The 15,760-nt window shown below is 42.3% G+C and overlaps 1 protein-coding gene across 3 annotated transcripts in view; it reads left to right on the forward strand.

Annotated features, from left to right (window-relative positions):
* IPO11 (importin 11) overlaps window positions 1-15,760 on the forward strand; it is a 500,359-nt gene that overhangs the window by 696 nt on the left and 483,903 nt on the right. For 2 of the 3 annotated variants that reach the window (XM_075589858.1, XM_075589838.1), the window contains exon 2: window positions 1,595-1,739. In XM_075589858.1, coding sequence (XP_075445973.1) covers window positions 1,602-1,739 — 138 coding nt within the window. In that variant the 5' untranslated portion in view covers window positions 1,595-1,601. Of the gene's footprint in view, window positions 1-577; window positions 643-1,594; window positions 1,740-15,760 lie in introns of all 3 variants that reach the window. The other variant, XM_075589848.1, reaches the window with a different exon arrangement.

The raw sequence follows: 15,760 nt of genomic DNA on the forward strand, positions 1-15,760 counted from the left end.
AATTCCCAGAAAGTTTGGGTGTATTACTTTATCGTCTTCCTGATGAGCAGCGTGATGTTTATTGAGCGTGGCAATGGTGTATATTATTTGTGTGGAAACCAACACCCCCCCACTCTATACAGCACCCTCATTTTCAAGTGGTTGAGTGGTGAGCCCCTCTCCATAGAGAGACAGCAGGAAAGGACATGGGGGCCTTCCCATGACATCTCCAGTGGCTATGACAGGGGATATTTCTGAGGCATTAAAAGCCCTCTTTTACTTAGCAGAGCTACTCTGCCAGGCACCTTATGACCAGTTCACTTTAATTCACCATAAGGTGTCTTAAGACATAGAAGCGCTTAGTTAATATGGCCCAAAATCTCAAGAGTTGTTGAGGGGCAAGGAGGTAGGATGAACTCCCCCAAATGGGTGGAAACCCACCTCTGTATGATCAATGTGGACTTTGAATAAGCGTATAGTCCGTACTTATAGTTATACTTGTTGATAAATCATGCGACTGAACACTTTTACTTTCTGTTACCTTAAAGCCACATAAAAAATGACACGCAGAAATGTCTGCTTTCTGTTTATTATACAGGCAGTCCTCGGTTATCCAACGGAATCTGTTCTGGAAGTAGCGTTGGATAGTGGAACCGTTGTAAAGTGAGTCCCATGTTAATCAGTGGTGGTGAGCGTTGGATTACGCATTCAGGCGTTGAATTGTAAAGTGTTGGGTATGCCATTCGTTGTAAAGTGAAACGTTGGATAACGAGGACTACCTGTATATAGTATTTATTGCTTTTCAGACTGCATCATAAAATAAATATTATTCTTGTGTTTGTTACTTATACAGTTTTCCAATGCTAATTCAATTTGTGTTGAAACTTTATTTTCTTTGATTGTTAGACCCAGATCCACAAAAGGGTGCTAAACTTTAACACACCTTTACTCCTATTCACACGAAAAGGAAGTAGAGGGGTTGCAAGATGTTTAGCACCCATTTTTGGATCTGGGCTTTAGAATCTTAGACCGAGGAAACAGTACAGTGACGGAGACTGAGTTTTTGGAGTATCACAGTGGCAGACCTTTTTATGTATTGGTAAAAATGCTTCCACATCAATATTTCCCAAAGGTTGGAAAATAAATAGTCATTTTGCATGTATTGAGGGTAAAAAAATGGCAAATAAAAAAAAATTATGCAGGCAGGATCAAAAGACAAGGTAAAAAAAATACACAAATGGATGGCAAAGTACAACGGCACTTTTCAGAGTTTGTATGTTTTATTGCCGAGAAGCTTCATAAAAAAATAAATGGGGAATTAGGAGAAAAGACAGGCAGAGCAAAATAACAGTTTACATTGGAGATTTCTGCAGTTCTGTCGTCCGCATAGACCCTTATTACAGTATTGTGAATGAAAAAAGATATGTACGTATTTAATTTTGTTCTATTCAGAATAATTATGTAGAGCCTTATATTTTAGGTTGAACTACATACTGTAATGTGTTTCATGTGGATAGCATTTGGGCACAGCTTGCTCTCCCATTTATAGATTGCAGTAATGTGCTGGTTTTGCATTGTGACGTTTACCAACCCTTGTATCCCCTTTCTTGTGTAGGTTCCCCATGGATCTCAATAGTGCCAGCAGTGTTGTGCTACAGGTCTTGACTCAGGCTAGCAGCCAAGATTCAACCGTTCTGAAGCCAGCTGAGGAGCAGCTAAGACAGTGGGAGACGCAGCCTGGCTTTTACACTGTACTGCTGGTGAGATTGTTAGGCATTTTGGCAACGCATAACTATTTTTTGTTCCATTTGCATATTGCCTCAACAAATGACACAAATTGCACTAAATTTAAGTCACTTACCAGTTGTTACATATAGTTCTTTTCAAGTACCAAGTGCCAGTACAAGTGATGCTCTTAATATGGCAAATTTCTGTTGCAACTGATAAGATTGGATGCCGACATGGATGCATTTACTGTTTGTTTTAACCATTGTTTCCTCTATGTTAATGTACCTCTAAAAGTGAAATTCTTCTTCATCCTTCTCTGGTTAGCTGTTCTGTTTTTTCTCTCTCTGTATTTTGATCTTCCTGACAATGGGTTGGTTCTAATGCAAGACCAATTACAGGGTTTGAAAAAGGCAAATCCTACACAGGACCAATTGAGTGTGCATGGGTGAGGTTTTGCTGTTCTTTTTGGGTCTATGCGTCTACTTGAACACTGATTTATAGAGAAGTCCAAGTAAGAACAGCTATTGTTTTTTATCAGTACAAATGATCATTTCTGTAAATGTTAACATGCTTAATACTGTATGTAAACCTCTGCATACACTAGTTGGCAGTAATAATAATAAAATCATAATGCATATTTGAAACCATTAGAATGTATCATGCAAAGTATGTTTCTCAGAATCAGGCTTCTAAAATACCTACATACAGTCTGACACTCAGCAACTTCACATTGGGCTTATTGTGATACTGCTCATAATGAGTAGAATTATTTTGGGGGACATTGAAAGTTTAGTCTGAACTGTTGCACAGTTTTGTTCTGCCCCATTTGACCTTGCCTCAGCATCCAGTAAGAGGCGCTTGGGATGCATTTGATCCGTACTCCTGACTGACATTTTTTTGTTTCTTTGCCTCCTATCATTAGGCACTATGTTTGGTGCCAGAAACAGGGCTTGTGTTTTCATTTATCTTACTGTAAGTTGCTGAGTACAATGCAGTGCTGCTGAAAATTGTGTCCTCCGTTTGTCAAAAAGTCTGTAAGAAAGGGGTGGACATGAAATTGTCTTTGGAGAAAGTTGCATCCGTCTTCTGTTTGGCAATAACACTCTCTGATTTTTATCAGTTGTTGATATTGAAGCTCTGATGCTCACAATAATTTAGCTATAATATTTTGACAATAAGGGGCAAAAAAGGGCATTATGGGAGGGTAAGGCGACAAGTCTTTATAGTTTGAAGATGTGATTGGTGTATATAGGATGCCATTTGAAGAACAGGGATGTGCATTGTTAAAGAAAAGAAAACACTTATTTTGTATTATGGTGCTTTTGGTCATGTTTTAGTATGAAATAAGAGTGGGCTTAAATTTGTCAGTCTCGAAAATAAAGGCTCTGAGACACACAGTCTGCTTTGTCACAAACATAAAACAGTTCATTTTTATGGGAACACTGATCATCTTGCCTTTGGTGAGATCTAGATTGTATTGTATTGTATGTCTTTATTTATATAGCGCCATTAATGTACATAGCGCTTCACAGTAGTAATACATGTGGTAATCGAATAAATAACAGATAATATAAATAGCAGATCATGGGAATAAGTGCTTTAGACCTAAACATAACATTAAGGAAGAGGAGTCCCTGCCACGAGGAGCTTACAATCTAATTGGTAGGTAGAGAGAACGTACAGAGACAGTAGGAGGAAGTTCTGGTAAGTGCGTCTGCAGGGGGCCAAGCTTTATGTATCATGTGTTCAGAATGTTCACAGTGCTATTCGTATGCTTCTTTAAGCAAGTGTGTCTTAAGGTGGGTCTTAAAGGTGGATAGAGAGGGTGCTAGTCGGGTACTGAGGGGAAGAGCATTCCAGAGGTGTGGGGCAGTCAGTGAAAAAGGTTTAAGGCGGGAGAGGGCTTTAGATAAAAAGGGGGTAGAAAGAAGACATCCTTGAGCAGAATGCAAGAGTCGGGATGGTGCATAGCGAGAAATTAGGGCTGAGATGTAAGGAGGGGCAGAAGAGTGTAAAGCTTTAAAAGTGAGGAGAAGAATGGAGCGTGAGATGCGGGATTTGATCGGAAGCCAGGAGAGGGATTTCAGGAGGGGAGATGCTGAGACAGATCTAGGAAAGAGTAGAGTGATTCTGGCAGCAGCATTTAGGATAGATTGTAGGGGAGACAGGTGAGAGGCAGGAAGGCCGGACAGCAGGAGGTTACAGTAATCAAGACGGGAGAGAATGAGGGCCTGAGTCAGAGTTTTAGCAGTCGAGCAACAGAGGAAAGGGCGTATCTTTATGATATTGCGGAGGAAAAAGCGACAAGTTTTAGAAATGTTTTGAATGTGAGGGGCGAATGTGAGAGAAGTCGAGTGTGACCCCTAGGCAGCGTGCTTGGGCTACTGGGTGGATGATCGTAGTTCCAACAGTAATGTGGAAGGAGGTAGTAGGGCCAGGTTTGGGAGGAAGTATGAGGAGCTCTGTTTTAGCCATGTTGAATTTAAGGCGACGGAGGGCCATCCAGGATGATATAGCAGAGAGACATTCAGAAACTTTGGTCTGTATAGCAGGTGTAAGGTCGGGTGTTGAAAAGTATATTTGTGTGTCGTCAGCATAGAGGTGATATTTAAACCCAAAAGATGTTATTAGGTCACCTAGAGAGAGTGTGTACAGAGAAAAGAGAAGAGGTCCCAGGACAGAGCCCTGGGGTACCCCCACAGAGAGATCAATAGAGGAGGAGGAGGTGTTAGCAGAAGAGACACTGAAAGTACGATGGGAGAGGTAGGATGAGATCCAGGATAGAGCTTTGTTCCGAATACCAAGAGTGTGGAGAATGTGAAGGAGAAGAGGGTGATCCACAGTATCAAATGCTGCAGAGAGGTCGAGTAATATGAGCAGAGTGTAATGACCTCTGTCTTTGGCAGCATGGAGGTCGTCAGTTATTTTAGTGAGGGCTGTTTCCGTGGAGTGAGCTGTGCGGAAGCCAGATTGTAGAGGGTCTAGGAGAGAATAGGTGTTGAGAAAATGGAGCAAGCGAGAGAATACAAGACGTTCAAGGAGTTTAGAGGCAAAAGGCAGGAGGGAGACATGTCGATAGTTAGAAAGACAGGTAGGGTCAAGCTTGCTGTTTTTCAGTAATGGTATGACTGTTGCATGTTTTGAAGGAGGATGGAAAGGTTCCAGAGCCGAGGGAGGAGTTAAAAATGTGTGTGAGCGTAGGGATTATAGTAGGAGCAAGAGGTTTTAGGAGATGGGAGGGAATGGGGTCAAGAGGGCAAGTGGTAGAGGGAGAAGAGGCGATCAACAGCGACACATCCTCCTCTGAGACAGTGAAAAAAGTGTCAAGGAAGGCAGGAGGAGAGTTAGGAAGAGGTGTAGGATGGGAAGAAGAAACAGAGGGGATGTTCTGACGTATGGATTCCACCTTTTCCTTAAAATAGTCAGCAAAGTCCTGAGCGGAGATGGAGGAAGGAGAGGCAGCTGAGGGTGGTTTGAGTAGAGTATCAAAGACAGAGAACAGTCGGCGTGGGTTAGACTTGTGCATGTTGATTAGTGCAGAAAAGTAGGCTTGTTTAGCTTGCGAGAGGGCAGAGTTGAAACAGGATAGCATAAATTTGTAGTGAAGGAAGTCTGCGAGAGTGTGAGACTTCCTCCAGAGGCGTTCAGAGGAACGAGTGGAGGAACGCAGCATGCGCGTGTGGGAATTACACAGATACTGTGACCCATGCGGGGGGAAAGCAAACATAAAAATAAGAAACATTTGTGAATATACCTAAACTCTTTGACAATTGTAAAGAGGCCATCCATGCAATATCCGTTCCGAAAAATAAATTGGTTATGGGTTTCCGTAAAACAACGAGAAGTCTGAAAATGCAAGGCTTCCAGTCATTGTCCCATAACTCTGCTCCTTTTTTACTTGGGCACTTCCTCAGAAACCTTATTCATTTTTTTCATATTACCTCTAAGCATAGAGCAGTTGATGGGAAGGCACAGTTAGGTTGTGGCCCCATCTTCAGTGTAATCTGTAATGGCCTTGTAACATCGAGGGGCTTACTGAATATATGGCAGGTCCATGATATTAGAGACTGTTTTTCATCTGAGGTTTATGGTGGGCAGATATTGTGAAATTGAGGCTTGCAATTTTAAATGTTTTAAGTCTCACCACCCACAATTTTAAAACCCTTGCTTATAACATACATGCCAAGGTATTACATTGAATTTGCAAGTGCAAGAGTTTTATATAATGTAGCATGAGATATACTGCTCACCTATTATCGTCCTAATGTAGTGGAACCCATGTAAAATAAGTAACGTGCATGTGAAGTTAAACAAAGTACACAAAGTTGATCCAAAGTACCCCCATATATTTCAACTAGATTCTGACACATAGCTGTGTATTCCTATAATTGATTAAGAGATTGACTATCATTATCTACCCACAGTGGATCTGTGTAATCGTAGCCCTGTTATGAGTATATTATACATTCATTTTTCACTCACTATATGTGGCTGGTTTACCTATACCTGTTCTTCAGGGGTACAATTACACAACAAGACCAGCATATTTGTCTAGCATAACTACAAGCCTTGGTTCAGAGTCTCTCTATGTTTGGATAATAGGCTATTTAGACATTGTTGCCATTATTTGTAATTCTTTTATCCACCTTATATAGAACACACTGTAGTCCTGCTGGTGCTTAGCTCATCCTATTTGTGTACACAACAGTCTCTCATATGGAGAATATTATATTCAGCATGGTGTATATGTACACTAGTGGTTTAGCTCAGCCTTAGGATCACCACGACACTTTGAGGATTTTTAATTAACTTTCTATGTATATACTTCATTTGTTTATGTATATTATGATACAGTTTAGTTTCTTTTTTTTTCTTTTTAAGCTGGTCCCAGTGATCTATTTAGATTGCCATCCAGATATCATCTAATGGACTATTTAGGTCCATATATACTAATACTTAGTACAAAGTGCAAGAGTTAGTAAGGTTTGCAAGCAGCCAACTAAGGAAAATTACATTGTAAATTGATATGGTATCAGAATAAGGAATTGAATCCACGTTTGCGGAAGGAAAACCAACAAATTAACCAAAATACTACGCTCTCAGCTGTGCATTAATGTCACAGGAGAACAGGTTTATCAACACCTTTTTATACCAGGATCATTGATTGAGCAAAGCAAGGAGGTAAAATAAATTGTAATTTATTTCAGGAAAAGACATACACACAATGTAACACAATTTACACAGTTAACACACTTAGGCTGCGTCCATAGGACTGCAGCCGTGCGGAGGCTGAGGGAATGCGGGTGCTTTCCCTGGCCTTGGTCCGCGCGCTGTCCGGGGGCGTGTCGGGGGGAGGGGGGCTGTGACCGGCCCTGTGCTCCCGTGAGCGCGAAAATCTATCTTTTGAAAAAGACCTACGCTTCCGCACGCTTGCGGAAGCGTGCGCGAGCCCCTGCTGAAGCCGCTCTCATTGCGGCTGCAGGGGCTCACTGAGAAGCGTCAGCACGCCTCAGCACGGGTCAGCGCCTAAGCGCTGACCCTGGACGCAGCCTTACTGGGAACGGGGCTAACGAATAAAGTCTTCTTTTAAATGAAATTCTCAAAAATGACCTCTGTAGGAGCCCTTTCCAATGACCGGGAGGTACTCACGAAAGTCTTGGAACTGAATTTGGCATGCAATGCCAAACGCGACCGCTACGTTCTCAAAAAGTGGGACTTAAAAACTTTACTGACTCAAAATCTCTGAAGCCGGATTGCATCTATTCTTCCCGGAGCATCTTTGAATTTGCCGCTGATGGTTTGGTGCTTGGAATCTGCGCTCCTTATTGGCTGCAAGGTTTCTTATGGGTTTGTGTCCCATTCACAAACCTCTACAGCCTATCGGCACGTGGGAATTCTCCTGCCAGCCAATCACTGATTTGCCTGTATTGTAAAGCTGGGTGGGTACCGTTTCTCATTCTGCAAAGGGGCATGCGCCAACCTGGCACCTCTGCCTCTTAGCATACTGAGCCCACCCGCTGTCCAGGCTCCACAGAGTCTGGGGTTGGGCAAATGGTGGCCGGACAGGCCTGTGTTAGCCCAGGACGGAGCTACTCAAGCAGAACTGCAGTATCCCTCCTTTTCTAACACCTTGGCATCCCTGAGGCTTTCAAGTCTGGACTCCGCACAGACCCATAGGCACCAAGCTTGGTAGCCATCTGGTCCCTCGGAATCCAGGACTCGGAAATCCCACAGTTCAATAACAGGTTATCAGTACATATACCTATTAAACATAACTCTTTAATAAATATACTGTGTTCTGTATCTTGTGTGATGCAAATGTGTAAGTCCCGTTCTGGTGTCAAGGATGGAGTAAGGGAATTTACTGCCTACACTCACTAGCCTCATCCTTGCCACACTAGAAATTACTTTAAACTTTTTACACACAAAAACCACTCACAGCTTTATCATATAGCTGGAGCATCCCCTGAACCCCTATTCAGGGTACCTGGGCACCCCTCCCTATACTAGGGACCCCCTGTATGTTGCAGGTATACATTAAACCCTTCATGCCCCGTTTACCTTGTCTGGATCATGCTGCAGCAGGAATTCTAGCGGTGAGTTGCAAGAACCTTTCAGGGAAGGAGTTTGCCTAGAGCAATGTGCTTTGATATATCCGAGAATCTTACTTGATTCCCTGATACATCTTTTGGGGTATCCCGTAACTTTGGAACCCCGTTACATAGACACATTCTGTGAAGACTTTCTCCGGCAAACCCACCCTGAACCGTACAGCCTAGAAATCTCCTGGTCCCAGCACCCCGAGAAAGGCAAAACACACAAAAATCTTTAATGTCGCCTAATTTGCACACCGTCACAGCAATGCATTCCCGACATCTACGGTCCAAGGCAGTCTAGAACCTCAACACACGGATCAGGGGTAACGGGTCAGGGGTAACCTTTATTAGAGAGCCTGGGTGCCCCTTCCCTGTCACAATTAAGCAGGTTACATGAAACAGGTGAACTGATGTATAACCTTAGGTCATGAACAGAGATCATCTACCGTGAATAATCATCATCAAGGCCCAGATGTAATATAGCCAAGTGTGGACAAAAATATTCTAAACTTAGGAGACAGACAGAATTTTTAGGAGCCAGGAAACTGAAACCCACACCATACACACACACACCTGGGCACAAAACACCTTGCGGCCATTACACCAAACTCATACCACGTGTCCAGAGGAGAGAGAAATAGGACATGGACACAACCACTGTGTGTACTAGGGGTGAGGGTGTCATTTGATTTACACATGTCCGTAATGAATCAGCCCCTTTATGTTCAGCAGTCTTAAGGGCACCCTGTAAATATAGTTTCACATGGGAAAATCTATGTAAGTTTGCAAGAAATATCACATTGTTGTGCTGACCCTCTATATGCGCTTTGTTTTAAAATTACATGAGGTAGAGAGTCTGGATGTGTAATAAAGCATTGTGGGTTCAGTTTCCCAGGCATGCCTTTTATTTGTGTTTTTTAATGTTTCCATACTTTTAAATGGGCGCTGTGCAAGTTCAATTAATAAAAGCCTGACCTCTTTCTCCCAATGTGCCAAATTCACTCAAACCAGCGATTTAAAGAGTACATAAGTACATTTGTTAAACTTCGCAGATAAATAACTTTTTTCCAAACTACCAACCTGAGTAACTGAGGACATTGAACACCAGGTCCCTTGTTCAAAGTGGTTATTGTTTTTTTGGATGGCAGAGGGAGGTATAGGTAAAGCAGTACTGTTTTCCTGGTGTCTTGATTTGCATGGTGGGTTCTGAGCATTCAGTTCTCCAAGTTTCCAGCTGGAACCTTATTTTCCTGTCCATCTCCATGGCAGTGGGCACACTTTAGTTTTGCTCCACCTCTGGCCAGGATAGGACAGAGAACCCTGCCTGCAGGTAGTTCTTCCTATAAGTAGCTGCTCCTCCTCCTACCGGCAGGCAGTATTTTTCTGTTCTATCTGGCAGGTAGGTGTGTAATTTTTGGATTACCTGACTGCCTTGCTCTTTTAGGGGGTAAGTTGATGCTGGGGGGTCAGTTTCCCTTTCACTCTTTTGCCCCCTGAAGCCCCTGATGTCACACTCGGTTGAGTGGCAATTCAGGTGGCCCATTGAGACCAGGGCTTTGTGCAGCGGTGGAACCCCCCTCCCCCCATCATGGCCCCCCGCGCATCCCATTGCCACCACTTGACTGCAGATTGCAGCTTTTACCTGTGCACGTGCCACCAGGCGCTCTGACGCGGCCACTGGGGACCTAAGTGATCAATGTAAAAAAACAAGCTGCGAAGGAATGAATGGGTTAACTCCCTAACTCTGCCACGATCCGGAGACCACACCTTAGCTGTCACTCTGCTAGGGTGTTTCCAGTATACTCCTAATTAAAACAACTCTAACAGAAGCCTGCTAAGCAAGCAGGGTTTAAAGACCTAAAAACACTGCAATCTGTACCAGATGTCTGGGCCATCAGCTGGGACTCTTACTCACTACCATAGATAACAGGCAGGGAATCATTCTGCCTGCAAACCTCTCTGTATAGCTCTATGGTTACTGCGGTGTCATATAAGAAGATAAATACTGTTATACATTTAATATTCAAGGCCTTCATTTCCACAGGCTCAGTACCACAAGATTGCCGTAAAGCAGATGTGGTGCCTATATTTAAATAGGGCCCTAGATCACATTCGGGGAATTACAGACCTGTAAGCCTGAATTCAATAGTGAGGAAACTACTTGAAGGTTTAATACGGGATAATATTCAGGAATACCTAATGGAAAACAAAAGGATTAGTAATAGTCAGCATTGATTTATGAAAGATAGGTCGTGCCAAACTAACCTTATTTGTTTCTTTGAGGAGGTAAGTAGAAATTTAGACCAGGGTAATGCAGTTGATGTGGTCTTCTTAGATTTTGCAAAGGCTTTTGATACGATTCCACACGAGGTTGGTGTACAAAATAAAGCAAAGTGGACTCACTAAAAATATATGCACCTGGATTGAAAAATGGTTAAAGGATAGACAACAGAGGGTTGTCATAAATGGAACTTTTTCAGGTTGGGCTAAGGTCATGAGTGGGGTACCTTAGGGTCGGTACTGGGACTCCTGTTTTTTTACCTTGTTTAATAATGACCTTGAGGTTGGCATCGAGAGCAAAGTCTCCATCTTTGCTGATGATACTAAATTATGTAAGGTAGTAGAATCAGAGCAGGATATAATTTCTCTCCAGGAGGACTTGGAGAGACTGGAAACTTAGACAGGTAAAAGGCAGATGAGGTTTAATACAGATCTATGTAAGGTTATGCATTTGGGAAGCAAGAATAAACAGGCGACTTACAAATTAAATGGGGATAAATTGGGGGAATCCTTGATGGAGAAGGATTTAGGAGTGCTTGTAGAAAGCCGGCTTAGCAATAGTGCCCAAAGTCATGCAGTAGCTGCAAAGGCAAACAAGATCTTATCTTGTATCAAACGGCAATGGGGAAGGGAAGTAAACATAATTATGCCCCTTACAAATCATTAGTAAGACCACACCTTCAATATGGAGTACAATTTTGGGCACCACTCCTTAGGCCTCGGCCATGTTAACTGCTTGCTTGCTGAAGCGTGCTGACGCGCGCTCCCGCTCAGCACTGAGCCCCTACAGCCGCAATTAGAGCAGCTTTAGTAGGGGCTCGCCTACGCTTCCGCAAGCGCGCGGAAGCGTAGGTCATAGCAGATTTTAAAATTCCCCCGCTTGCCAGCGTGACCGGCCGGTCACGTGAGCGGTTCGCCCAATGAGGGCGAACCAGCTCCGTGACGCCACTGGCCCGCCTCCGGCCCGCCCCTTGACGGAGCGCAGGGCAAGCAACCGCAAGGCCAGGGAAAGCACCCGCTTTCCCTGCGCCTCAGCGTGCAAGCGAAGAGCCTGGATGAGGCCTTAGAAAAGACATTATGGAACTAGAGAATGGAGAAAAAAGCCACCAAATTAATAAAGGGGATGTACAATCTAACTTATGAGGAGAGGCTAGCTAAATTAGGTTTATTTACATTAGAATAGAGGCTTCTAAGAGGGGATATGATAACTATATACAAGTATATTCAGGGACCGTTCAAGGAGCTTTCAAAAGAGCTGTTCATCCCAAGGGCAGTACAAAGGACTCGGGTGTCATCCCTTAAGCTTGGAGGAAAGGAGATTTCACCAGCAACAAAGGAAAGGGTTCTTTACAGTAAGGGCAGTTAAAAGGTGGAATTGATTACCCATGGAGACTGTGATGGCCGATACAATAGATTCGTTCATAAAAAGGTTGGACATCTTTTTAGAAAGGAAAGGTATACAGGGATATACCAAATAAGTTAACATGGGAAGGATGTTGATCCAGGGAGTAATCCGATTACCAATTCTTGGAGTCAGGAAGGAATTTATTTTTCCCCTTATGAGATATTATTGGATGATATGACACTGGGGATTTTTGTTTGCCTTCCTCTGGATCAATAAGTATAGATATAGGATAAAGTATCTGTTATCTAAATGTAGCATAGGTTGAACTTGATGGACGCATGTCTTTTTATTTATTTTTTCATCCTCATCTACTATGCAACTATGTATAGTGTACTTTGCATGTGCTTCCTTTCTGCCCTGTGAAAAAGGGCATTCGTGATTCTGACTGCAGGCGTATGCTAGATATTGTTGACTTTTTACACTGCTGCATGAAGATATACTGTATCCTGTTTTCCCAGTACGGGATATAAAGGACATTTTCTGTTGAAATATGTTGTGTGGAGTTCTTTCTGACCCATCCAGGAGGAACAAGTGAGACTGACTAGTCAAAATGGTAGAACAATTTAAAATCCAGGACAGGCTGTTCAAAGGGTCCCAGAAGAAGATTAGATCGTTCCCCATTCATAGGGTGATCCAAGATATAAGCGGAATGGGCTCAGCCAATAGAAAGCTAAAGCCTGGGATGCTTCTCCCTAAGTGGATGTCGCCTTTTCCAGGTTGACTGGAAGAACCAATCTACCAGTAGAAGATGGGATCTCTTTTAAGAATCATATGGAGATGCGCATGGAATGTGTTGCATAAATGTTTTATTGCAGCAGAAAAACCTGTAGACTTACAGTAGCAACAGCCTCCGTCTCCAGAGCTATGAGGATCTGGCTGGCCAATATCAAAGAAACTCTGGATAGAGGAGTAAAATGAGCTGCGATTTTAGGTGCCTTATGGCTAGAGGACATTCTAGGTAAGGCCCACTTTACAACCAGATTCTGGACACTCCAGGGAAACATGATCCTATTGCCCTGGCAAGGGTTACCCTGGATGTCTACTATGGAGAGATGGGTAAGGTAATCTCTTTCATGGCCCTAGAGGAAGAGGAGCAATCTGTACAGGTACGTTTGCACTCATCCATTTCAAGGTGGGTGTGCGCTCCAATTATTAGAGACAGATGGGTTCTTCAAATAATATCAGCCGGTTACCACCTGGAATTCAAAACCTTCCCAACAAACATTTTTTTTTCTTCAAGTTTTAAGAATACAAAATTAAAGGTAATCAAGAAATGCTATAGAGTTAATCATGCGCAACCTCAAATCAAGTCAAGTGATTAGACGTTCCAGAGGCTCAAAGAAAGCAGGGCATTTATTCAAACATTTTTGCTGGAGTAATTCACAGTGGCCTTCAGACAAGTTCTGGACCTAAAGTTTGTAAATACCTTTCTAAATATCAGAAGATTCAAGTTAAAGTCAGTAATACAATCAGTAGACTAGAGCCTGTAGACTAGTGTCACTGGATTTAAAAGATGCTTATCTGTATATACTGATTGCCACGAGGCATCAGAAATAACTCAGATTCTCGGTCGCAGGTTTTCATTTGCAATATGTAGCTCTACCCTTCGGGTCAGCAATGGCTTCAAGGGCTTTCACAAAAGTGCAGATTACTCCAGTTGCAGAGTTAAGGAAGCAAGGCATCCATATATTTCCATATCTGGACGATATGCTGATAAAATCCAGAAGCAAGTGGAGACTGTCACATCTTAAAATAGTGTTAACCTTTCAAAAATCTCAATTGTAGTTGGTAAATGAAAAAGCCGCCTGGAACCAACTCCGTCATTAAAGTTCCTCAAACATGTCAGCTGCTCAGTGGGTGTGTTGTGTTCTGCCTGGAGATGGCATCTCCTCTCTGTGCTGGGCTGTAGGAGGTGAGGCAACTCACACCCTCTACATCTCGGGACATGCTCACTGAGCAGCCAGCCTAGTTTTTCCCCCTGGTGTCGCAGCTCCCTTTGCAGGTGGTCGTGGGGCACGAGGGGTCCCTGACACCCTGGTTGAGAGACAGTGTTAGATATTTGAAAAATCATGATTTATTTTTCCCATTAAAAGCAAGACGCTTTGCTCAGGAGGCAAGTTGCTAAAACATGTGTTAGAGGCTTCTGGGGGGAGTTGCTATTTTTATCCAAGCTTCAAGTTTAGGGAAGGCTGCTTCTTTTTTTGTACTCGGTGTACATTTTCTTTTGTCAATCAAATCCTTTGAAATTCCCATATTTCATTTGACTTTCACTGAGCCACACTTGGTTCATTTATCTTATTCTGAATTGACAGGCCTTTCTTCTGTTGTCAGCTGGCTTGTCACAATTTATCTGTGTCCCAGTGGAACATTTGAATGTTATCTTACTTCTTTGTATACAGATTATTCCTCGTGCTTTTATTATTCTTATATTTGTCCATAGGAAAATGTGTATCTCACTTCTGTACATTTTCTGTTAATACTGTAATTTCTTCTGTTGTCCTATTAATATATATCTATCTATTTATCTATCTTTATCTTTTGTTGTTGTTTTCAAGGTCTGGTGTTGTGTCCTATTGTCTAAGCTTTGAGCTGCGTGGGATAACACTGTTATAACGGGGAGTAGAACTTGGGCCCCCACCGTAGTGTACTGTATAGAAATTAGTCTAAGGGAAAATAATAGAGGGGTTACATAGGCTGTGTGGGGAAAAAAAAAAAAAAAAAAGTGGAAACGTTAAATATAAAAAATGTGAGCGTTGTGTGCATTGTCAGTGTTATCATAGAAATGGAGAGGCAGGTATGGTAGGTAAAGGAAGTGACTAAAAAAACCCTTCATTATACAAGTCAGTGATTAAAAAGGACCCAGGACACCGTTCCACTAACTATTTACTCCATTGTCACGTCATACAGTGCTTGAACTGCAATCACGAATTCTAGTTGATGACATGCAAATGAACACACTTAGCAGGTCACATTTAGCTTCCTATTAGCTTCCCATTTTAAACATGGTCTCCCTAGAGCTTACGCCTGCTACATCACACTGCCTGCATAATTATAATATAATGTGTTTGTCTTGCTGTGCTGCTCTGTACCACATTTACTATTCAAATGTGATCAAACCTGCTAAAGCTTATGAGAGGCAATACATATTGGGTTGGGTGTGACCTTTATAGGTGACAGTGAAAAAGGGAAAATATATAGAGGCCTGGGACAAATAATGGATTTTTCTTTTAATATCCAGGTAGGAGCATCAGGATTAGAGTCCAGAGCTAACCAAAGTAAAGCTCAGCAAAGTTAGAAGCTTTATGATATAACTGGAAATTTGACACATTTAACCCTCCTTGGTCTTTAGGTAACTTACATTATTAAGTGCACTTTCTAGGTGGTTTAAACCAGATAATGGAGTTATGGTAAAAACAAAAATACTAAACCAGCGCTAGACCAAATATATAAATGTGCAGTGCATCAAAATGTGAAAGAAGCAGCCTGGTGATTCAACTAAAGGAACTATCTCAAAAGTGACCCTATAACAATATACAAATACAAATGTGGAATTAAAACCTGGCACATATATACAAAGATAATGTGATTATACAAAATCAAGGTGAATAAAGGATGTGTTACGATCGAGTGAAGCCCTTTTTTCAGACGTGGAATAGTGAATGAAAGGGCAATGGACTCAGTCCTCAATGTACATTGAAAAAAGTTTCTCTTTTGCAGCAAACTGTTATCCTGTAATATGAGACAAAAAACAGGGACAAAACATTGCGCAGTA

This window comes from Ascaphus truei, chromosome 1, assembly GCF_040206685.1.
Source record: "Ascaphus truei isolate aAscTru1 chromosome 1, aAscTru1.hap1, whole genome shotgun sequence".
In the NCBI taxonomy this organism is placed as follows: domain Eukaryota; kingdom Metazoa; phylum Chordata; class Amphibia; order Anura; family Ascaphidae; genus Ascaphus; species Ascaphus truei.